General features: G+C 29.5%; 1 protein-coding gene across 5 annotated transcripts in view; it reads left to right on the top strand.

The window, feature by feature from the left end:
• Positions 1-27,317, top strand: part of LOC101892946 (potassium voltage-gated channel protein Shaker) — a 619,449-nt gene that overhangs the window by 530,215 nt on the left and 61,917 nt on the right. For all 5 annotated transcript variants that reach the window (XM_059121942.1, XM_059121941.1, XM_059121940.1 and 2 more), the window contains exons 6-8: positions 5,337-5,458; positions 9,323-9,476; positions 10,306-10,477. In XM_059121942.1, coding sequence (XP_058977925.1) covers positions 5,337-5,458; positions 9,323-9,476; positions 10,306-10,477 — 448 coding nt within the window. The remainder of the gene's footprint in view (positions 1-5,336; positions 5,459-9,322; positions 9,477-10,305; positions 10,478-27,317) is intronic.

Here is a 27,317-nt window from a genome sequence, read left to right as displayed (position 1 = left end):
GACGTTTCTTTCCCAACATTTGTGCACAGTGGGGGATTTTTTGCCGAAATAAATTTTCAAAATAGTATTAATTCAAATTTTATTTTTTGTTTCCAATTGGATTTGTTACACAGAAACAACCAGATTTTCCAAATTCAATAATAGAAATGGTCTTGGAACAAGAAGTAAGTCGTTTTATTGTCAAAATTTCATAAGAAAGTTATATGAATAATAATCATCATAACAATAATATAAATAATATTGATATAACATAACAAAGTTTAGATAAATATTAAAATATTAATAAAAACAATAAATAAATAAAAATAAACATAAGCATATTTTTTACAACAAAATTTGTGATAAAAAAAAACAAGTAAAAAAACATTAATTCGGCCGGGCCGAACTTTAAATACCCTCCACCTTAGAACCCATTATGACCTACAAATACCAATTTTAAATAAATTTGTGGAAAAATGAGGTAAAAACCAAATCAAAACCCAATTTCAAAATATCGAAAACCGGGAGGTACCGCTATATGGGGGCTATACCAAAGCGTGGACCTACACATACAATGTTTTGCCACATAAGCTAGAACTCATTATGACCTACAAATACCAGCTTTTAGATAAATCCGTGAAAAAATGTGGCGAACATCATCAAAATACCGAATATCGGGATGTACCGTTATGTGGGGACTATACCAAAACGTAGACCTACATATATAATGTTTTGCCACACGAGCTAGAACCCATAGAACCCACAAACATCAATTTTTAAAAAAATTCGAGAAATAATTTGGCAAAAATCATCAAAATACCGAACATCGGGAGGTACCGTTATATGGGGGCTATACCAAAGCGTGGATCTACACATACAATGTTTTGCCACACGAGCTGGAACTCATTATGACCTACAAGTACCAACTGTAAGACAAATCCGTGAAAAAATGTGGCGAACATCATCAAAATACCGAATATCGGAAGGTACCATTATATGGAGACTATACCAAAACGTGGACCGATATATCTCATTTTCAATACCGACCATCCTAGACATAATACAAATTGTGTTGCTAAAATTTTGACGCTCTACGTCAAATAATGTGGGCTGTATCGTGATTTCAACAGACAGACAGGCGGACAGAGAGACGGACATCGTTAAATCGACTTAGAACTTTTAGCTGATTATGAATATATATACTTTAGGGATCTACGATTAATATTTAGGAATTTTACAAACGGAATGACAAAGTTGATATACCCTCCTTTCCATGGTGGAGGGTATAAAAATGTATTAAAGTCATGGAACTAAGACGAATAAAATTCGACTAATTCATTGGCGTTAAGACTACATTTTGTAAGAATTTTTGGTACTTTTTGATGCAGAAATTCCCAAACACCCTACACTATCAGATTTGGTACTTTTTAGCACAGATTCCCAAAAACGGTAAATTATGCTCCAAAACTGATCTAAATGAGGAATTTTAAGATTATGTATGTAAAGGAATAATATCTAAATTCAAAAACACAGTTTCCTGTGTTTTCTTGTACCGTTTTAGTAAAAATTTCCAAAAAAGTACATATTGGTACATTTTTTAATTTTCACATATTTTTATAAGTTTTAACATTTTGCAAATAGAAAAAAATATAAATTTTAAGAATTCTGGCTGTAAAAGTAATATACTTGGTAGTTTTAGTACATTTTTTTAGTCCTTATTTTTATACACGGTCCCTTATCAGATGCCTTGTGCGCTACCATCGAAAATAATAGAATTTAGATACAAAACACACAGATTTTGGTGCCGTTTTAGTACAAGTTTTTAAAAAGAGTACATTTTGTTGCTAGTTTAGTACCAAAAATAAACGATTTTCACAGGAAATATTTTCCATTATTTGACAAAAGTAAATATCAAATGCAAGAGTTGTGAATGTAATATTTGGGACTTTTTAGTACCCTTTTACGTGTATATTCCTAAAAACAGCACATTTTCAGAAGCCTTCAAGCAATGCTGGCCTACAAAAGCGGAAATTCAAGATTTCACCTCCAAAAAACCTGTAATTTGTACGTTTTAGTACCAATTAAATAAAAGTATATTTTGGTACTTTAATACGAACTATGAATTATTGTTTTAAACAATTAAATTACAATTTAATTTCATTAATAATTTACAACAAAATTAATTATTTTGCCTGGCAAAGGCAAATAACAAATTTAAGGATTCTCGATGTAAAAGTACAACATTTGGTACATTTTTTCACCTTTCGTGTACAGATTCCCAAATACAGATATAAATAAGATTCTACGTCCAAAAATATTTAATTTAAAACCAAAAAAATCATTACTTTTTAGTACTCTTTTGTACTTTTAGTACAGTTTTACAAATTTCCAAAAACTCCAGCTTATATGAAGTCATCAAACAGACGAGTGGTGGTAATGAGGGTTTACGGTGTAGGTGCTTGGCATTGTGATGTCCAGGTCTTTGGAGATGAATTGGGGACTCGTGGTATAATCGTTGATGGAAGACCATTCAGTCGGTAGAAGATATCCAGGGCGTCTTAAGTTGTTCAGATTCGGTAACAGCTAATTCTGGATATGTTCGGAAGCAGATGTCCAGGCTATCAGCGATTGATGGGTTTGGCAGCTCGCTGTGGGTATGTTTGGACTTAGCCGTTTAAAACTATTCTAGCTAGCACTGCGGTTAATGACTACCTCTAATTAACAACCAATGTTTATCTATAATACGGTTCAATGAGCTGAAGCTCCAGCGAAACAGCCGTCCGAAGCTCCTGCAGAAGAAAGAGTCAAAGAACCTGAGTAAATAAATTACCATTAAAAAACGTAAGAATTTTCAAAGGCCTCCACCATTAGGAAAAAAAAGCAAAAGGTACGATTATATAAAACCTATAGGAAAAAGTTTAACCTATATAGATAATGATATGCCACAGAAGGTAAGATCCATAACAAACTATAAATACCAAGTTCAAAGAAATGTCGTTAAGCAAATGTAGGTAAAATGACCAAAGCACAGAATACCCGTAGGTACCGCAATGTGGGTGCTATAACGGATCTAGAACCCATTACGAACTACAAACACCAAATTTCAGACAAATTCGTTAGAAAATTTAGCTTCAATCGTCAAGATACCGAATCGTCAAGATACCCTTATATGGGTGTAATAGTAAAACGTAGGTTGTCTTCGAAATGTGTACTAAGTGTAAGAACTGTACTAAATGGGATTTGGGTGAACGAATAGAGCTGGAATTTTGAAATTCTCTCCTAGGGTGTAGGGTTGAGATTTGAAATTTATGTTGAAAATGTGTACTAAAAATATATTTGATATGTGAAAAAGAAATTGAGTTGGTCATTGACGGGGTGTAGGATAAATGGACTAAAGAATTTTTGGAAATTCGAATAAAAAGTGTACGAAAGTTACTGAAATGTAGTACTCTTTAGAATTGTTTGAAAGGATAGAGATAAAACCTTTAATTTTAGTATAAGAATCATGTTGAGGGAGTAGGTTCGATATAAGGAGGTGTTTTTTTTTTAGCAAAGCATTCTTAATGTAAGAACTGTACTGAATGGTACGTAATTTGGTACAATTTAGGTTTGGGTGAATGGATGGAGCTGAAATTTTGAAATGCTCATGTTGGAGTCACTGTTACGATGTAGAGTTGAAATTTAAAGGTGGTTTTAGAAATATGTACCTAAAAATGCGAGAAGTACTAAACAGTACTAAATTTGGCACTATGATGAAGGAATAGAGTTGGAAATATGAAATTTGGAATGAGGTTCGGAAATTCGGTTTTTCGGTTCGGTTTTTGGAAATTTGAATAAAAAGTGTACCAAAAATTTACTAAAATATAGAACTCTTTAGAATTAATTATATGAATGGATAGAGAAGAAGAGAATAGAATTGATAGAAGGAGATGGTTTTTTAAATGTATACTAAGTGTAAGAACTCTACTAAATGTTACTAAATTGTGTTACCAATATGATTTTGGGTAAAAAAAAGTACTAAAAGGTAGTGTATGAATAGAACTGGAAATATGAATTTTTGGCATTAGGATCACTATGAATGTAAGATGTAAAGATAAGGCGGCGTGTACGAAAAGTACTAAATGGTACTAAATTTAGTAGAAGAGCTAAACTTATGCATTTTTCTATGAGGGTAGCTCTGCGTTAGACAGCGGATAGTTGTGTACCAAAAAAAACTCTGTAGGGAGTACTAAATTCTATTGAGGGTAAAAAATCGCACATAAATTTAATTAACATAAATTCCTTTTTCAAAAATTGCATACAATATATAATATAAGTGAGTCTATGTAACATTCTTGTGGGATATGGATAAGAGTGCAAATCTACCCCAAAAAAGAAAATCAATTATTTTTTTAATAAATTAATATAATAATTTATAAATACATAATTAATAACAAAATAAGAAATTATTATATTTTATATTACAATTAATTAAGAACAAAAATAAAAATTAATTAATAATAATGTAATAATAAATTAAAACTTTTATACAATAGTAAAATATATATTGTTCCACTTCCATTTGTTTCATTTAAAATGGCATCGGAGGTTTCTTATTTAAAAAAAAAAATAAAGTTACAAAATATATATAAAATAAATAAAAATTCAATTAACAAAATATATGAAAATAAAAAACCCAAATTGTATATAATAACAAAATAATATAATAAATTAAAATCATATAAATAAATAATAAGTTATATAACAAAATTCTAGGTTTGACGTCCGCTATCAGTGTGCAATGTAAAAAAAGAGAGCTTATATTTTTATTTTTTTGGATATATTTTCTTCATGAGAATAGAAACATCAAATATTGCTAATTGGTAATTTTTACAACTCATTAATATTCTAAGCATAATTTTTAGAAATTTTTACAACTCATTGGTATTCTATGCATAATTTTTATTGCTAAGCTCCTGTAAGTAGTTGGGATAAAACCGTTGATAATTCTCTTGCATTTCGAATAGTTAGTTCCAATGTCTTCTTTCCCAAAACGAAATAATATCCAGTTCCCTATAACCCAACTATATAGTATCATTATTAAATCACTTGGGTATTTTTTTTTTTTTTTTTTTGAAATAGAATATATTTTGTAGATACTTCTCCATTTTATATAGACTACATTTCTCCCCACCTCCCCTCTCACCCCTTACTTTTATTCCTCAATGTAAATTATTTTCTTGGAATATATATTTTCAGGTTTCAATTATCATTATTCTATGAATTATTTATTTTTTTGTCTTTGTCTTTTTTTTTTTTGTTTTCTTCCTTTTTCATTTACAATAAATCTATATAAATATATGTGTATATCATTATAGGTGTTCAACACAACTACAAATGGCACAAAAATCGAGGAAGACGAGGTGCCTGACATCACAGATCCTTTCTTCCTTATAGAAACGTTATGTATTATTTGGTTTACATTTGAACTCACTGTTAGGTAAGCTAAACAACACGGGCACAGTGCGCATGCGCAACCCACAAAAAAAGAGAGAGACGCCAAACCAGCAACATTACTCCGCTACACAGAAACCCGTGTAATTTTGGTGTGATGGAACTTGCCAAACAAATGTGTTAATTGTTAATGGGTGATATTTTCTTTTTTTAACAAATAATTTAATTTTAAATAATTTCATTTTATTTTCGAATGCCAACCATGTCAGGAGAATTTGTAAAATATTATTAAATAGCTATTTCTAGCCATACCTTCCCCCCCCCCTTTCCGCCTTTCTTCTAAGCTATCTTACCTCTCTATATCGTATATATCTTACTTGCCTATTTATGCCAAGTTTTTTTGTGTGTGGAATAGCATAACTACTGATGACCAAACTGTACTGGAACTTTTAAGCTACAACAACATATGGCACAAATTGGGAGAATTTTGGACAGATTTAAGGCATCCGCAGTCAACCCAGAGCAAAAAAAAATCCTCCAAAAAAACTGAATTGTTACAAATCAAGCAAAGCGTCTCCCAAAACTCATGGCATGCCGTAGAAAAGACCCTCTTTTAATTGATTGATTGATTGAAACTTTTTGTTAATCTTAAGTTTTTCTTCTTGAATTTTTACTTTCGTTTTTTTTCCCTTTCATAGTCTTAGTGGTCTATGTCTCTGTTACTGTCTTGAATGTATGAAACCAATCAGCAAATCTACAAAATTTGAAATTTTCAAATTGAAATTCGTTTCGTTTCTTTTTCCAATTCTATTTTTTTTTTTTCGGTTAATAACAACCCCCAGTTGTTATGGGCCCTCCGTCCTCCCCCCCTTCTACGTTTCTTTCAAATTTGTGTAGTTAGTTGAAGTGATTTCGTTTTCATAGAATTCCCATAGTCTAATGTAGCGAATCTTCTTGTGGCATGGTAGTAATCTTCAACAACCAAATCATTTCAATCATTTTAACGAAAGTTGTTAAAAATACGTCCTCTGAAATGAAATGTTTTGCCCACAGAGGCAAAGGACACCATTTTTAACACAATTCTACAATTGTGTTCTTGCAAAAAGTTTAACGGACATGCCAAACATAAGAAATGTATCAGGAACTATGTGAACACACAATTTTCCTTCAAAAAAACCAAAAAAAAAAAGAAACCAAAAAAAACCAACCTTTTTAAGTTTTATTTTATCTCTCGCTGTCATCGATCGACCCCCCAAACCCTGCCTGCCCTTTCTTTTTTTTTTTTTTGGAAACATACAACGATTTGAATCTTGGTGATGGAGTTCTTGATATTGTTATTATTGATATGTGAGCGTTTCCCCCGGAAATGAAATGCCAACGACAAAAAAAAGTAAATGCATGTGGCAACAATGTTTTTTTTTTTTTTTAATATGTGAAACGCCATACAAATAGTAATAAGTACACAAAAGTTCCATCACACCAAAATGAACACTTTTTTGATAAACAAAAAGAAAACAGAACATCATACTAACACAACAAATATTCGATTTTCCTACTAACGTCACAACATGGCTTTGTTTCCTTAGCACTTTCTCTTTTAAAGAGAAAATATTTCGTCACCATATCTAAAAAAGAAAAAAGAGAAAGGATTTCTTCTCAATTGAGAATATGGAGCTAACCATTACCATAGATGGGCAAAATAATGGAAGAGAAATGCTTAAGAGAATTTTTAAATGCCCTTTCTGTGTTGAATTATTATTTATTTAATAAATTTTTAAAGAACAATAGAATAACAATTATCTAAAATTATCTCAAAAAATTAATTAATAGAAACAATTGTTAAAAATTATTCATATATGTATGTTTGTTGATATTTTACCCCTGAAGGAGAATAAGAGACATCAACGGTAGCGTGCATACTTGCCCATTTACGCCATTACTCAAAAAGAGAAAATACCATTTTAAAGAGCCTCTATAAAGAAGGTCTCTAGAAAAAATTAAAATTAAAAAATAATTTAAAAAATTAAAGAAGAGACAATACCTTCGTATTTTTTTATTTAATTAAAAGAAAAAGAATATTTCTCTTCAAAAATATATTAAAAAAAAATTAATAAAAAAAAAACAAGTTAAAAAGCAGTAAGTTTGGTCGGGCCGACCTTTGAATACTCTCCACCATTTGGAACGAATTTGGAAGAAAATCCAAATTAAAGAAATCTGTTTTAAAATTTTAAAAATATAGCCGTTAAATTGGTGTCTATACGAAATGGACGTACATAGGCTTTGTTTGTCATAAGTCATTACCAAATTCAAATTCGAAACTTGAAATAAACGGTGAATAATATAGCTAAAATCATCAAAATATCGTATGTAGGGAGGTACCGTTATATCGGAGACCTGGACCAGCATCGACAATTTTCTGTCATAGGCTGTAGCATCCATTATGAATTTCAAATACGATATCTCAAACAATTTCGGTGGGTATTGTACCTAAACTCGTCAAAATACCGAATATAGGGAGGTACTGGTATATGGGGCCTATTCGAAGACCTGGACCTGCATAGACAATTTTCTGTCACCCATTACTAACTCCAAACACGTAATTTGAAATAATTCCGGTGAATAATGTCGCTTAAATCATCAAAATAACGAATATCGGGAGGTGCCGTTATATGGGGGCTATACGAAGACGTGGACCAGCACAGACAATTTTCTGTCATAGGCTGTAGAATCCATTACAGATTTCAAATACCACATTTGTAGCAATTCCGGTGAATTATGTCGCCAAAAACGTCAAAATGCCGAATATCGAGAGGTACCGTTTGAGTAAAATTTTACTAACCTACTTTTTTTCGTTCGGAAGCTAGAGTGATTTCCGCAGACGGACACACGGCTAGACGGACGGACATCGCTAAATCGACATAGAATTTTATGCTGATCAAGAATATATATTCGTTGTGGGGTCTAATATCTATATTTCGAGGTGTTACAGAGGAGGAATAACAATATACCCTCCATACTATGGTGGAGGGTATAAAAAATAAAGATAAATATTCTATACCAAAATCGGATGAATCATATATGTGGGATCTATTACTATATCTGAACCTATTTTCCCCAAATTTCATGTACTTGCTTCTAGACTTAATTCGGTCAGATGTGCCAAAATTCAGGTCATTTGGACTGAGATTGGTGCACAATTAACCCGAAATCGGTTGAAGATTTATATGGGAGCTATATTAAAATTTGAACCGATTCTTACCAATTTCAATTTCATTGTTTGGAAAATTCCACCTCAATCGGATAATAAATGCGACCTGAATTTTTTTTCACAAAAATTCATGGACAGACGGTCGGACCGATTGACACGCATAAATCGACTCAGAAAGTGATTCTAAGAGGATCCTCAAAAGTATCTAAGGGTCTATCTCGCATCCTTCTCCAATGTGTAGGGTATGTGGTGTAGGGTATAAAAATATATAGTAATTATTAATTAATTTTTTTGTTGTTTTTTTTTTTTTTTTTTTGTTTTTTTTTTTTTTTTTTTTTTTTTTTTTTTTTTTTTTTTTTTGAACACAAAACATTTCTCTGAAATAAACGATCCTCAAATTTCTCTGAGTAAGGAAACAAAGCCATCAAACCTGACACACAACTCCAACGAACTCTAACGCCACAACTCTCTGTCTCTGTCCATACCAAACCAAACAAAATCTCTCTGAAACCAAAATCTCTCTTTCTACTCCGAATACTAACCAAAAACAACAATTTACAAAAAAAAAAATACCCCACCTTTTTTTACAACAACTTGCAAATTAATCTTTATTTCAATTTCAATCATCGTTTACTTTTTTGAAAAAAAAAACCAACCACTACAACAACAACAAACCGAAAAAAAAATGAAACAAACAAATAGGTTCCTCGCATGTCCGAACAAATTAAATTTCTGCAGGGATGTCATGAATGTTATCGACATAATCGCCATCATTCCTTATTTCATAACATTGGGTACTGTCGTAGCCGAAGAGGAGGATACATTAAATCTTCCAAAAGCGCCAGTTAGTCCACAGGTACGTTCAATTTGTTTACATGTCTTTGTAAGAAATATTTGAAAATAACAAAAAAAAAAACAACAAAAAATAGTATTACAACAACATATATGTATGAAAATGAAAATATCTAAAAACTCAAAATGGACGTTACACTGAAAATGACCTACACTGCCCGACACAGATACACAGACGGATAGTCACACACAGACGACATTGGGACGGATACAAATAACACAAAACACTAACACAAACACACCCACACCCACACACAGACTGAGCAACTGACCTAGCGACCAGTTTTAAGTTTTTTGTTGCCTTTACTTATTGTTATTATTATGATTGTGTTAAATGTTAATTACAACAAATACACAAAAGTAATATTTGGAAAACACGAAAAAACGAACCGCAAAAATAATAACAAATACAACAACCAAACATACATAGTAAAAAAATACTAAATTTGCAATTGAGTTTTTAGTTTTGACAGTAAACAATTGATGAAAAAAAAAAATATGATTTTATTTATAATTTTTTTTTAAATATTGAAATGCCTGAAAATGCAAACTATATATCTACATGATCGCTGATCAATATATATATATACCATACATATATATAATTAAATATATAACAAATATATTTTTTGTTATTACGTTTTTATTTTTCGTTGAAAAAATTAATAATACTTTTTCTTTGGTCAATGTTATTCCATATATATATAAATATTTTCTATGATTTTTTTTTGTTTTGTTATTACATAATTAATTGTTTTTAAATCATTATTATTATTAAAAACCAAAATCAAATTAATTGTTTGTAAAATACGTTATTAAATTGTAATTTTTAGGACAAGTCATCGAATCAGGCTATGTCCTTGGCAATATTACGAGTGATACGATTAGTTCGAGTATTTCGAATATTTAAGTTATCTAGGCATTCGAAGGGTTTACAAATTTTAGGACGAACCCTCAAAGCCTCTATGCGGGAATTAGGTTTACTTATATTTTTCTTATTTATAGGTAAGTTTCCGAATATCTCAAAAAAAAAAAAAACAAACAAACTACAATTACAAAAAAAAACACAAACAAAAAATATTGCTTTTTTATATAACAACATTAAAACCAAACAAACACCACTACCAATTTACCAAATCTAAAAAAAGGCTTTACAAAAAAATAAAAAAAATATTTTTAACAATAACAACTTTATATACAACTATATATACAAAAACTCACTACAACTATACTCTTTCTCTCTTCATACTAACAACTGCTTAAATTCCCCCCAAAAAATTACTTGAAATAAAAAAAAAAACAAGTAAAACAAAAAACCCCCACTCACAGCTACTTAAACATAATTAACACTGAAAACACTTGTTTACAAAAACAACAATAATTTTTACAAAACACCAACTTTCTAAATCACTTTTCCAAAAAACAAAAAAAGCAAAAACAAAAAGAATATAAATATATAAATATTAGAAAATCCAAGACTGGCTCTCTGTGGGAAATCAAATCTTCAGTTAATCAAAAAAAAAAAAAAAAAATAAATAAATAAGTAAATAAAAAAAATATAAAAAAAATTAATGAAAAACAAAAAAAAATAAATAAAAAAATAAAAAAAAAATAAAAAAAATTAAAAAATTTAAAAAAAAATTAAAAAAAAAGATTTTAATTTTTCACAAAGAAACCGTCTCAGAAAACAGGTGTAAAAAATCCAACAAAAATAATAGGTTGTGAATTTTTGTATAAATATTATTTTTATAATTATATGTATTGTATGAATATTATTTTTCTATGTCGTAAAATAAATAGGTTATCTTTTCAAAAAATTTTAATCAACAGAAATGAAATCCTTTTCTGTGGCCAGGTCTATAAGCACTTGAAATATATATATATATATTTTTTTTTTAATTTTATTTTTCTAAAAATCATCGCCAGTTAGAGTTTATTTTCAAGAATTTCGTTTTGTTTTCGGTTCTCAACTTTCTACATTCCCCCTTTTCCTTCCTCTATATATATAGCTTTTGGTATTTCGTATATTATAATATGTCTTATGGAAGAGCATTAACAAAAAATATATATTTTAGTACAATGGCTTTAATTTTTAATTTTTGCAAAAAAAATGAATATTACTATTAATTATTAATAATTACCATCAAGTGTGTTCAATATAAAAATCAGGTATTAAAGCACGTTGTTTCAGTGATAAATCTATGGGAAATTATACCAAAAATCAATAGAATATAATGAAGTAAAATAAAAAAGCCTCCTATATGGAACTAATTTTCAACATTCGTTTCATAGGATAAATATTTTTTCCTAAACTTTTCAACTTGCCGTAAAAAATAAAAAAACGCAAGGAAAAAAATGTTTACCTTAAAAAAAATTATTAGCACCCAGAAAAAACTTTGGGTATGTGTAAGACGAATAACCCATTAAAACATTCTGCATTGCCAGCAGGTCAAAGATAATGGGTTAATCCCGAAAAACAAAAATAACAAGTCGAAAAGGTGTAAGTTCGGCAAGGCCGAACTTTGAATACCCTCCACCATTTGAAACCAATTTGGAAATTTTCAAAAAAATAAAATCCATAGCCCTCATATTAGGTTCTAAACGACTACTTGGACCTGCATAATATTCAATATTCAAATCCGAAACTTGAAAAAAATCGATGCAAAATGTAGCTAAATCATCAATATAGGGATGTACTATTACATGGGGCCTATACCAAAATGTGGATCTGCAAAGATAATTTTCTGCCTTAGGCTTTAGTGTCCATTTCGAACTTAAAATACCAAATTTGAAACAATTTCGATGAATATTGTACCTAAAATCATCAAAATGCCGAATATAGGGAGGTACTGATATATGAGGTCTATACGAAGATATGAGCCTGCATAGACAAGTTTCTTTCATAGACTGTAGTTTCCATTACGAAACCTAAATACGAAATTTGAAACAATTCCGATGAATAATGTCGCTAAAATCATTAAAATACCGAATATAGGGAGGTATTGATATATGAGGTCTATACGAAGACATGTGCCTGCACAGACAATTTCCTGTCATGGACTGTAGTTCCCATTGCGAACTCTATATACGAAATTTGAAACAATTCCGGTGAATAATGTCGCTAAAATCATCAAAATACTTAATATTGGGAAGTACTGTTATATGGGAGCTATACGAAGACGTGGACCTGCTTACGCAACATTTTGGCATAAGCTGTGATGCCCATTACGAATTTTTAACACGAAATTTCAAACAACTCCGGTGAATAATGTCTTTAAAATCGTCCAAATATCGAATATCAGGGGATACCGTTGTATTTGGGCTATACGACATCGTGGACCTATATAGACATTTCTTTTCCAGGGGGTAAAGTGCTAAGAAAGAACTTCTAGTATGGATTTGTAGTCAATTGCATTGAAAAATGTAACCAAAATCATAAAAATACCGATTATAGGGAGGTAACGTTATATGAGGAAAATACGATATCGTGGACCTATGTAGACAATACTGTTCCAGGGGGTAAAGTACTCAGAAGGACCTCCTTTTGTGGATTTTGAGACAATTTTATTGAAAATTTTGGCTGTAATCATGAAAATACCGAATATCGGGGGTACGGTTATATGGGGCCTACACGATATCGAGGGCCGATATCTTTATACCCTTACACAAAATCTAATTTTTCAAGGAATTTTTGACTGGACCTAAAATAGTTAAACGAAAAATTTATACAATCTGAAATGATTTTCGGAAATTGTTAAGCTTTGAAGCTACCAGAAAAAATAAATATTGGCAATTGTTCGTCAAATGTTTAAAAAAATTTCGTATTTTATGAGCAACATTTTTATAGAATATTTTTATGGGGAAAATCTCCTCATGTGGAACTTATTTTGCAGTTTGATGGACGTAATCGAGTTAGAAGGACAAAATATTCAAAAAAAAAATCTCATTTGATTTCACCCACTCTTTACTCTCAACAATAAGCTACACAAGTTGCAAATTCGTGATGCATTTCAGGATCACAATCAAATTCTGGCAAAAAAAATGGCACATCGGAAGGTGCCATTATAACAAAACATGGGCCTGTATAGACAATATTCAGCTACCAGAGCTCGAATCCATTATGAACGAAAAATACCAAATTTTAGATATATTCTTAGAATTCTTAGAAAATATGACTCAAACCGTCAAAATACAGTATATCCTTATACGGATGCTATAGCAAGACATGGACCCATACAGGCTATATTCACCTTTCTGAGGGTGACCGCGTTACAATCTCTTAATATCAAATTTTTAATAAGTACTTTAAAAATGGGGCTAAAATCATTAAAATACAAAATATCTGGAGGTATGGTTGAATGGAGGCTAATTGAATATACCCTCCTTTCCAAAGTGACAGACATAAAAAAGAATAATGGATATCTCAGAAAAGTTAAAAAACGTGTAAATATTTCATAAACGTTTATAATGATTTAATTGAAATTAATTTCGAAAAATGGGAGCCTATGGAGCAACTGCAAAATCAGGAATTTTTCTGTTTTTGGTCCATTTTAACCCCTAAATATTTTGCGATTATCTCTAAACATAATAGGCTTATTTCCTTTCCTAACCTGTAGCGTAATTACTAATGGACATGGACAGACGGAACTTACATGATCCGGAACCGGTTCAATAAGATTCCAAATGATACCCATTTGTACATATCAATTTTGTAGAACCGGATAAAATCCGGTATCCGGGTTGCTCTAATCAGGTTAAAAATATCTACCCCATTTTTAAGCATTTAAAATATTTAAGCCTATTAAATCGACATTTTTTAGGGATGTAATCGTGGATTTCTAAGAAACCCGATTTACAAGGAAATCTCCTGTGTCATACCAGAAATCTGATTATTAACCAGTAAAGAAAGTCTATATCCGAACCGATTTTCACCAAATTTGTCATACTTATTTCTAAACTCAGTTTGGTTGTAATTTCCAAATGCTATCCTATTTGGATGGCAATATTACACGTGTGGTGCACAATAAATTGCAAATCGGACCAATATATATGTGAGAGCTATATCCAAATCCAAACCGATCTCGATTAATTTAAGCAACGGTATTTCTGATCTGTATTTGATATATTTCACAAAATATCGTTATTACAGAATATCGTTATTTCGATCAAATTTGGCATACTTATTTTCAGATCTAATCTGGTCGTATGTGCAAAATTCCAGATTATTTGGGCTGATATTACAAGTTTAGTGCACAATATAGGGCAAATTGGAGGAAAATGTATATGGGAGCTATACCTAAATACCTAATTTTTGACCGAAATTTTTCATTTTATTAACATTCGGGTCGAATAACCGAGTAACCGGTGCCCTAATCAGGTTAAAAATATCTACGCCATTTTTGGGCATTTAAAATATTTAGGCCTATTAATTATATTAATTTTCTTAATTTTATTTCAGGGATGTAATTGCGGATTTTTAAGAACGCTGATTTTTAAGGGAATCTCCTGTGTCATAATCGTGCATTTTTAAAACAACCTAAAGACTGTATTTTCCTTAGTCTCCAAACCATTATCATAAAATTCCACGTTTACAAACCTATCGAATCATAGTTTTGGAAAATCCGTAAAAAAGACATGGGAGATTTCAACCCCGACACCCCTAAAAAATTATTGAAAAAATCATTTTTATATTTAATTTTATATTTAATATTAATAAATTTTTTTTAACATTTTCCTTTGATTTATCACTGAAAGCCAACTGGCAAACCATAATCACCGCGAAATTTGAACACACTTCCCTATTGACCTCGAATAGTATTTGTACTGTACCTTGAAAGCAAAACAAAAAAACAAAAAAGAAGAACAAATATAATAACTATATTCCACGTGTCGTACTCTAGATTAGGATGGCATATTAACAAACAAAAAGTAAAAAAAAAGTATTTAGGTATTTTTACAACTACTGACATCTATAAATAAATAAATATAAATATATAACAGTGTATGTTAAAATATAGTGGATTTAGTCAACATAGGTGTAATCACTACTGACAATTTTTGATGTATGTGTGTCATACTCCGTATTAACACAGTATTAGCGGCAAAAAAAAATAAAATGCAGATCTATAATATTTATGGAAAAAAATTACTCGAATTTTAGTCTATTACTCGAGATATACATGGCAGAGTAAAATTTGAAAAAAAGCGAAAGAAATGACAAGAAATTTTTTACCCACACCAGTCGGTTGTAATTTTAATTTTAGCTAAAGCAACAAATCAGGGGAGAATACTAATTAACTAATTAAATAAATAATTAAAAATTATAAATTAAAAAAAAAAACTGAATTAATTCTTAATTTATTGTTAAATAAAATATAAAATAATATAATTAATAATAAAAAAAATAAAAATTTCAGACTGAGAAAAAAATTCCCAAAAATCCATTTTTTCCAAATCACTTCTCTTGATTTGTTGCATTAATTAAAAATACAACACTTCTGTTGTGCGAATTTCAAAAATGTTCAGACATGTCCAAAATTTAATTGTCTATGTAAACGCCTATATGTGTGTGTTTATTTTCTGTATACATATTTGTGCATTTTTGATAGCTAAAGTACAAAAATCTAAACCATATACATACATCCAAAAAAAAAAAAACCAAAAACCAAAAACCAGAAGTAATATCAATAATCATTGTATAATTTCGTAATTTTGTAAATGTTGCGTGCTTTTCTTTGACAAATAGTATTCTAGAGTTCTCTTAACGTGTGTGCCTAATTAACCAAAAACAAAAAACCAAAATATATAAATATATCTATATCTAATAAATAACCATAACCACCGTATCCAAAAACAAATATCTCAATACATTTACATGACAATGCAAATGTGTGGTTGTAGTAGACACCATTAGTAATAATAATTATTTAATTGATTTTTGGTTTACTTTTGTTTTGTTTCGTTTCCAAACAATTCCGTTCCATTGCGTTTCAATGCAAATGTATTGTGATATTCCATAATAATATTATTCCAATTAACATAGTTAGCTAGAGCTTCAAGCTTTTGTGTTTTACTTATTTTTTTTTTATAGTTGAGATAATTCTAATATAGCCTTAATTGTTTTAGTCTCCAAACTTTTAGTTTTATTTCCTATTTTTTTTCAATGTAAATGATTTAGAAATAACCGTGCACCATTTTTTGTTTTGATTTTCAATATCTATAAATATTATATTAATAATTATCAACATAGAGCTTAGAGTGATATATATTTGGTATACAAAAAGAAGGGTAAATGCTCATGAAATTGAACAAAAGGTGGTATGACAACTAAATTAGTAAAATATTTATAAATAAAATAGAATTTCTCGTAAATGATAATATCAAAATAATAATGACACGTGAAGCAAACAAAGAACGTGATATTCAAAAAAAAAAAAAAAAAAAAAAAAAAAAAAAAAAAAACTAAATAAATAAATAGATAAAAACACTCTAGTAGGGAAGTCAGGTTAGGAAAATTTTTATAAACACCTAATGATAAGCATACTTTAAGCATTTTGATCAGTGACATTTGCCCTATATTTACGAACTACGTCGTGCTGTTAGCTGTTGTGGTCCATTTTATAGCAAAATATAATCCCATACCATGGCCATCTAAAATTCTAGAGCTCTTCCCTGTCCTTAACTCTCTTCTCAGGCGTGTCGATTGACTTCACGCCTGATCGCACAGGAAATTTATTCTGTTTTTGGGTCATTTGAAACCCTAAATATTTTGCGATCATCTCCAAAAAAACGAGAGACCCTCTGTATCTCTAAATTTAGACTCATCTATATGATTTGCTTGTCTGCGATATTTGGCTTTATTCGTCAACGAAATCAGCATAAAAAGTCAGAAGTTCGCGTTTTGTGTATTTCGTAGGTTGACAAAATATATACTTCAATTTTAAGTCAAATTGAAAAAAATCGCATGCGATAAAAAATATGAAAAATAAATACTAAGCGTTATAGTTTAGCGTTGAGTTTATCTACCCACAGAGAATCAAAAACTTTAAATTACACCTCATTAAATTACACCTCATAATCCCCAATGCAATTATTAACGTTTTTTTTTTTTTTTTTTTTTTGGTAGAGGCCCCCTATAATAAAGTGGAAATTAAGAATTATGTCCGAAAACATAATCCCCCGAAAGAAAGAAAACAAGGCTTCAGTTGAGTTTAGGGCTATGCTCGGATTGACCTATACAGGTACATATAAAAGTTATACATTTTAGAAAAATTATGGATCGCGTAGCCGATCGTCAGAGGAGAATATTTCAAGCCTTGGACGAAGGCCGTCTACTTAAAAAATGCTATTAAGGTCTCATTATTTCTTTTCACTAATATCTTCGGAACTACAAAAGATATCAGCACACTTAGTAACATTTTGGATAGTTAAGACTGTAGTCTAATATAGATTCTTAGTACGCCTTTTTAGGTTTTTTTTTTCAAAAGTTCCAGTACTCTTCTTGTTTTACTCCGGAAGCGGTTCGAACGACCCTATCGTATGACCACTTGTTGGGTAGGTATATCAATTTTAAATGATATTCATAACCATACTAATTTTGTAGACCCGGATAAAATCCGTATTTTGTATCCAATCTTTCGGGTCGAAAAATCGGGTAACCCGAAAATCAGATATTTTTAGGGGCTATTGACCTGTAATTGTTATCACAGATACTTACAAAAGTTGCCGGTGTTGGATGTACCCCAGAGAAGAAAATGTCACGCCCCAGCATGAACTATCTTTGGAACTACAAGAGATATCGTCGAAGTTATCATTTTGAATAGAAAATAGTGTAGGATGAAATGTTGTAATGCTATTCTAGAGATTTTTCAAAATGTTCCGGTACAAAAATATAAATTTTCTTGTATTATTCCAGAATCGGTTCAAACAAACCCATCGTATGACCACTTGTTGGATAGGTATTTCCATAAGCATTAAAATGATACCCATTTACAAATCTATGCTGGAGAGCCGAATAAAACCCGGATTTCGTATCCGAACTTTTGGGTCGATTAACCGGGTATTTCTCCCACCAAAAAAATCAGTTCGATTTGAAGAAGGCGCCTGGAATGCCTTCTATCTCTACAGAACCATTGAAAATTGTCTATCTCTGGAAGTGTATCTGAAGATTTTCAGCTAGATATTCTGCAAAAACTCGTCAATCTCTGATGGAGAACTTGAGAATGATAAGGGTTCTCTGATACCAGAGTTCCTGTTTAAAATTGTATTCTTCTGACGTTATTCTTCTTTCGAAACCTATGGTGATTTATTCAATTTTCAGAGGATATGTCGAGGATCAAAAAACAACCTGGATAAAGTCGTCTCTCTTAAACTCACATTTGAAGGTTTTTAGCCCCTAGAAGATATATCGAGGGTAGTCTGTCTACAGAGGACTCCTTATACAACTTATATTTTCAGCACCCATACGAGGGCTGCTATTGCAAAATTTGTCTGTGAAAGGATTGCTCTCTTTGGAAAAACTTATCGAAGTTCTTATTTTCATAGAAGGCATTGTAAAGGTGTCCCATCTGCAGAAGATCTGTCCAAGTGCTTCTATTTTTGGAAGAACAAATCTTAAGTACTTAGAAGTCGTCTAACTCTAGAAAAACCATTGAAGATATCCAGTTTTATAAGTTTTGCAAAAACTCTTTAATGTCAAGAAAATATATTATCCGATGGAAAACCTATGGAATTTTCAGCAGACCTACCCAGAAGTCGTCTAATAGAAGTGTGTCTACAGAGATCTTCCATTTTGATTTTATCTTTGTTTGTGAGTAATGTCCCATCCAATTTTGTGGATAATTTTCAATCCACGTTTGTGGTTAATCCCTTATCCACGTCTATGTATAATTTTTTCTATCCACGTTTGAAGATAGCTTCCTATCCACATTTGTGGATAATTTCTTATTCATTTTGTGGAAAATCGCTTATCCACCTTTATGGATAATTTATTATCCAAGTTTTCAGAAACACTTTCTATCCACGTCTGTTCATAATTTCTTATCCACATTTGTGGATAATTTTTTTATCAATGTTTATGGATAATTTTGTTATCAATGTTTGTAGATTATTTTTTATCCACATTTGTGGATAATCTCTTGCCCACGTCTGTGAATCATTTTTATATCCACATTTGTGTACAATTTGTCTGTTGATAATTCCTCATCCAACACATGTGGATCGATGGGGTGGGGGCTAATATATATATATATATATATATATATATATATATATATATTGTTTTCTCAATTGTGGATAAATTTATTCACGATTGTGTTGATGTTATTATCTCGTTTCAAGAAATGTTTTTCAGTCCTTGTATATCCATCTTCGCGGATAACAATTTGAATGTTAAGCAAATTTGAATGTTAAGCTACTGACGTTGATAAGTGGGGCAATTTATATTAATCTTCATTTATGGATTTTTGTCATCAATTTTATTGTCCATAACTGCCATTCTAAAACTATTAACCATTTGGGGAACTTGAAGACATTACATCCTATGGATAATGTCTAGGCAAAGTAGGGCTTATAATATTTTGATCCGGAATTAATATGGGTATTACCCCATTTTAATATGTTTTTTTTTTTAATATGTCATACCACCTTTAAGCAAATATCAACTAAATGCAAACAATATTAACTCCACTAGGCAGTTAATAAAAAATAAAATTCTTAAAAAATTATTTTTTTTTTATTTTTCTACACCGTTTTAATTATATTTTTTTATTCAAAATATTTAACTAGCAACGCAATAATTTACAAGCCAATATATACAATAATTAATATCTATGTAATACTGTTATGACAATTATATTTTGTAGAGTAGTTTAGCTGTTGATTATTCTCCAAAAAATATATAATCTATCTTTTTTTTATAAACAAAAAACGGACAGTGTAACAAACCTACTACTACTATTCTTATACAACTACTATTCTCATTGATATCTTCTAGTTAATTGTGTATAACCCCCATTTTTTCAATAACTTTAGCAAATTTTTTCAGCCAATTTTATATAGTTTTATATATGAAAACAAAAAGATTTCTGTACAAAAAAAAAATATTACGTCGATTTGAAATCCCATACGTATATTTAAAACAAGGTTCAGTATAAATTTCGTCAATTTGACATATGTCTATATAAATAAATATGTGTGAAACAAATTTTTTTTATTTATGGAATTTAAATTAATTATCCTGTCTTTTATCTTTTTAATTAATTTACTAATCCCAATTTAAAAAATGTAATACTAAACATCCTCACGAATATATAACTTTTTTTCCTTGGTAGAAAAAAAAATCAAGCACTTTAGTTTTCTTTTTCTTTTTCCTCATCCCTCTAACTATCGCTCTTCTCCATTTGTTTCCTTTTAGAATCACAGAGAATATATATTTTTTATATGAAATTTTTGTATCTTTTTCCAAGATTTCAATATTTCTTTTTTTATTTTAGATAGCACCGTTTTTTACAATTAGTCAGTAGTTAGTTGAATTCTATATTTAAATTGAAAAAAAAAAAAACTTTAAAAATCTAAATCTATTTATTACATATACTATTGTATTTTTATATATATTAAATAAAATAATATTATTTTAAAGTAAATTTTCAGAATATAATTAAAGTCATTTTCATCGTCGAAATATGAAAATATTCATCAAAGGATTGTAAAGCACATTCGATTTGTTTTTTTTTTTTTTTTTTTTTTTTTTTTTGTAATGTACAGTTGTAAAATTTTGAACATAATTTTTAAACTAATATTTAATTAACGGAATTTAAAGCTATCTCCCATAATTGTTTGTGAGAGATTTTCTTGAATATTTTTTTCTAAAATAAATAAAAATTCCGTAAAAAATTAATAATTGAATAAATTTAAATGAGTACAGTTAACTATCCAACACCACATTGACAGAAGCCTTAATTTGAGTGCGTTGTAGTTAGAATCTTAAATTCTCTTGAGTAATATATTATATTTGATGATAAAATATTTTTCATGATTTAAAGATGAAAAACTGTTCGATACGACGTATTCTCATTTAGATGTAGAACAGAACTGAACAAATCGTAAAAAGAGTTTACCTAAGAGTTAACCATAGTTACATTTTGATTTAGGTGTATAGATGGGCAAAATAATTAAAGAGACATTGTTAAGAGACTTTTAAAACAACTCTCTCGAATTATCTGTTCTCTTTTTTAATAACTTTTAAACAAAAATATAATCAAAATAATTTCAAAAAAAATATTTCATAGAAACAATTGTTGAAAACTTTTCGTTTAAATATGTTTATTATCATGACAGAGAATAAGAGACACAAACGCTAGCGTATTTTAAAAAAAGAGATAATTTAAGAGAAAATTAAAATTCTATTTTTCTTTATATTTTACGGTTCTCTTTAATTGTTTTTAAACGAATGTTTGCCAAAATAATTTATAAAGCAAAAGGATAAAAATATTTGTATAAATAATGACTTAACACTGTTTTGTTCTTGATTTAAATAAGCAAAGAGAAATTTGACTGAAAAGAGATACTTCTTCTTGAGCACCGCTGATATAAGATAAATAGAGAGATTAAGTTACAGAAGAGAAAGTTGCAATTAGAGGGACTAGTAAAAAGTTAAACAAAACAAAACAAAAATTCTATTGATGTGAAAGTAATAAGATAAATTATACTGGGGAGAGAAAGCTCTTCTTCTTTTGGAGCTCTGGTTTAAGAGAACGGTATACATTATAGGGAATAGATTGTATGAAACATAGACTATTGCAACTATTGGAGTTATTTCTGAGATAGTTTTGTACTTGAAGACAATGTGCCTCCAAAGATGGAAACTTTTTTATTCTGACGGTCCGGAATGACCTTCACAAAATATCGTCTTTATAGTTTGTATCTTTTACTTAGAAATCATTTAAAAATTTAAAATATTAAGAGCCCTTCTAAAATTTATGACTGGAAAAAATCTACGGATAGTCTGTATAATAAACAATTTCAAATTTTTTGATATTTCTAGGAATTTTTCAAGGAATATTGTTAAGAATTAATTATCATAGAGTATTTTAGTAGCCCCCCAGAAAATATCGTAAAGAAACTACGAAAATAGCAACATGAAACCTAAACGAAATTTTAGAGAGATCCCAGAATTTGTTATATGGAGCATCCCTGAAGTTCACGAGAATAAAAATCTAAAAATCTTACATAATTTTTTTAGTAATGAAAGACCTATATTCTTTAAGAATGCTTGTTGAAAGAAATATAGGATTAGCGCGTTATAAATTTTTACTAAATTTTTTACGAAACTTCTCGATGGCATTTTGAGAAAAAATTCGAAACATTTAACTCATGGAGTTTTGTAGAATTTTTTTAAGAATTCTGTAAGAAATTTAATTTTCTTTTTAAAATTTTCAAGAAAAAGTCACGAAAGTCCTATCAGCATTTTTCAGGAAATTTCAAATTTCATAGAAATAAATGTTCAAAAATAATTTTTTTAAAAATAATTTAAATCCAGAATTACAGAACTGAGAGTAGAAAAATCCAAGATCGTTGTATTTTTTTAAAAAAATTCCGAAAATAAGGGCTCTCACGTTATTTCGTGGTTTTAATACAATTTTTAGAAATTCTTCCATTTTTTATGAAGTTTTTAGGAGGTCTCTCAGCCCTGTAATGGTGGATTATTTTTAGAAATTTTGAAAATTTTTGAACGGCTCCCAGCACTGTATTTAGGATTTTTTTTATAAAAATTTTAAAAGAATGTAATGTAATCCTGTTTTTTCATAAAATCTTTATAAGGACTCTCACTTTCATGAAATTTTTGAAAGAACCTTTTTTTGTAAAATTTCCAGAAGGACTCTCAGTGTATCTCAGCGTTGTAATAGTAGATTTTTCCATGGAATTTTTAGAAGGACTCCCAGTTCTGTAATCCTGTGTTATAAGAAAGTTTAAAAGGACTCTCAATGCTGTAATCCTGTCTTTTTATGGAAAAATGAAAAGAATTGGGCTCTCATTTTTATGACATTTTTAGAAGGACCGAGATTGTAAAATTTCTAGAAGAATTATCAGTGCTGTAATCTACAAAATTTTTAAGAGTCTCAAAGCTATAATCGGAATTTTTTATAGAATTTTTAGAAGATATCTATGTTATAAAATTTAAGTCTTTCCTATAAAATGTTGAGAAGAATTCCTAGTAGTTTTTATGAATCTTTAGAAGGACCCTCAGTGCTGCAATAATTTTTTTCTTCGGTGGAATTTTTAGTGCTATAATCGGGGACTTTTCTATAAAAAATATTAGCATCCCTCTCAGCGTTCTATTAACGGATATTTCTATAAAATTTTTAGAAGAGAAGAGAGAGAAGAAGAATTCTCAATGCTGTAATTGTGGATTTTTCTATATTATTTTGAAAAGGACTCTTACTTCTTGTAAATTTTTAGATGAACTTTCAGTGTTGAAATCTTGGAATTTATTTTATTATTTTTTAATGGATTCTCTGTCTATAAAATTTTTAGAAGGACTTTTAGTGCTGTAATTCTTTTTTTTTTATAAAATTTTGAAAAGGACTCTTAATTCTGAAATTGCGAATTTTTCTAAAAAAAATCGAGGATTACATCACTGAGTAAACTTTTGGGGAAAAGTCCAGGATTGCAGTGTTGAACATTCTTTTAAATTGTCCATAAAATTGTCCATTACAGCATTGAGAGGTCTTTTAAACATTCATAAAACACAGGATTGCAGAACTGGGAGTCCCTCTAGAAATTTTACACAAATATCCATGATATTAACTTTGACGGTGCTTCAAAAAAATGTCATAAAAATGAGAGTCCTTCCAAAGGTTTAAAAAAAAATACGAGTACAGCTCTGACTCCTAAAAGCTTTGTAGAAAAATACACGATTACATCATTAAGAGTACTTTTAGAAATTTTACAGAAAAATCTCGGATTGCAGCATTGAGAGTCAATCTGAAAAAATCATAAAATTTAGAGTCTTTCTAAAGATTTTAATAAAAAGAAACAGGATTGAAGTATTGAGAGTTTTTTTTTTTCAATTTTCCATAAACATACGGATTACATAATCTTAAATGTTCATAACATTTAATGGAAAAATTCACGATTACAGCGCTAAGAGACGTCCTATTTTTTTAAACTCGACGATTACACCACTGAGCATCCTCCTAAAACTTTTATGGAAAAGTCCAAAGTGTTATTTTAAAATTCTTGTAGAGAATTGTACTTCTACATCTCTGGTCTTTCTCTCTCTCTCTCTCTCTCTCTGAGCGTCCTTCATATTTTTCAAATATTATAACCCGAAGAAATAAAAAAATCTAAAAAAATTAAAATTTTAACTCTGAAAATCTTTCACAAATAGTATATGGATTTAAAATATGTTTAGGTGCAATACCCTTGAGATGTATTTGAAAACCGGTTTTTAAACAACTTTCCAACAATTATATTTCTCTCCATTTGTCTCTCTTCTGTGATTTGCTCTCTACTCTTCTCTCTTTATATTTAAACAAAAATTTTCCGCGATCTGTATAGCACTCAAAATTAAAGTATAGATGGCGCTCTCTATAACCCTAAAAGTGGTCCATACACACATTTTTAAAATCCAAACTTTTTTCGATTCAATTAAAAGGTACTTACTTTTTAAAATCATTTCATATTTAACTGTTTCTCAGCATTAAGAGCATATTTCATTTCGATTGTTTTTGAATCTATACAGTAGCTTTCAAACACCTAAAAGTATACTATCGATTGTCGTAAAGCCGACATTTAGATGGCGCTCTCCGTTATTGTGGTGTATGACTTTATAACTCGTCTTTTAATCACTATTGTAATGAAAAATCTAATAACTTAACATTGTATAAACACAAATATCTAATGTGCTTTACCTTCAACTCATTGAATCATTCAATATAAGTTTAATACAGAAAAAAAAATATCCCAAGCAGAATATCCAAAAAGAAATGTATTTAACACAAGAGGTCACACAAAATATTTGCAAAAATATTTTTTTTTACTAATCCGATATATAAATTTTCTCTTTCTCTAAAATACAATGCAAAATAAAATTAATTCCTTTAAAAAATATAATTTCCTCGATTTAACACTAATAAAAATAATAATCTGTATATATGTCTGTATGAAATTTCCTCCTCCTACTCCTGAAATTAAATACAGGCGTTGTACTATTCTCGTCGGCGGTTTATTTTGCGGAGGCTGGTGCTGAAGTGTCATTCTTCAAATCGATACCGGATGCGTTTTGGTGGGCTGTTGTAACTATGACCACTGTGGGATATGGTGATATGAGGTATAGCAAAATTACAATTTTGTATTTTTTCTTTTTAATGAAATATCGTAAAATAAATCGAACAAAAAAATACACATGTAAAATATGGAGCATTGCAAAAAACAAAATGTTATATATAACATTATATATAATACATTATTTAATTGTATAAATAACAAAATGTTATATATAACATTATATATAATACATTATTTAATTGTATAATTTTTTTAATTAAAATTTTATTTTTTTTTTTTTTTTTGAACCAATTTAACATAATGGCGTGCAAAAAGATTTTTGAAAAAATGTATATTTATTGAAACAAATCTCCAAAAAAAAGAAAGAATTTTAAAAGACGCTGAAATATTACTAAACGTTTTGTTTGTAATGAATGTACGTACGTGCGTGTGTGTTCCTGTGTCTCTGTGTTTGTGCGATAAATGTAGTAAATAAATCGTAATTAATCGCAAAACTAATGCAAATAATTGTCCAATATAACATAATTCCAACTTGAACAAAAAAACAATAAATTGTAATTATTTTTTGTATATGCCAACTATTTTATAAGACAGGTCAATATATAAAAATAAATTGTTAAAATTAAGTTAAAATTTATTAAGAGAGAACATCTCTTGTTCCGAAGAAAGTTGTATATATTTGAGAAGATGTCCTTCAATACCGGAGTCAGTCGTTCAGATCTTGTTTTGAAAAATTGGTATTCAACAGCAATTAATCAATTTTAAATTTTTAGATACACTTTTGATAGGCACTATAGGTTCTTTGATAGGATTATTTAAGAAGTCAAAATTCAGGGCAACCTTTAGAGAAAAATGTATTTTGATGTCCTCGGCAAGGGCCCTAAGTATATCTATTATCACTAAAAAATAATGTTTCCCAAAATACATGAGAACAATCTGGAATTCTTCGTAGAAATTATGGAATAATTTTTGACAATAGAGTGTAAAAACGGTTTAAAAAACCATCAAATACATCGATTTTTTCCTTAACAGGCAAGAATCAGAAAAGTTTTACAAGAAAATCATTATTTTACCCAAAGAAGTCATCAAAATTGCTTAACAAAATTAGAAAAAGCATACAAATATGATATTTGAACTAATTTCTAAATAAGTTCAACTGCCAGCTGCTGATTGGCATCTAACGATTTTATGTAGCGCCATCTAGCTTTGATATTTTTACTTCTGGTTGATTTTTTTTCTCTCAGAGCGAATTTCCCATTTCTTTCTTTTCTCAGTTTTACAGCTAAAAACTAATGAAATAAAGAAAAAATACAATAGTTCTGAAATCCCATTTTTTAAATAATAAAAAATTCAAGTGTAGGTGGCGTTCGTATCTAAAGTACAACACAAATGACATTTTCCCGGTTTATGTAGCACCTTGACTTTAAATATGTATGTCTTCGTGCTTCATCTAAGCCTTTTCACATAAAATTATGCAAAAAATATATTTTTGGCCAAAAAGTATTCAGGTATATTTACCATATATATAGCCTTTAGATATGGTGTTGCTGTATACCAG

This window comes from Musca domestica, unplaced genomic scaffold (assembly GCF_030504385.1).
Source record: "Musca domestica strain aabys unplaced genomic scaffold, Musca_domestica.polishedcontigs.V.1.1 2, whole genome shotgun sequence".
Classification (NCBI taxonomy): Eukaryota; Metazoa; Arthropoda; class Insecta; order Diptera; family Muscidae; genus Musca; species Musca domestica.
The sequence above is the reverse complement of the archived record's forward strand: the minus strand, read 5'-3'. Positions and strand labels throughout refer to the sequence as shown.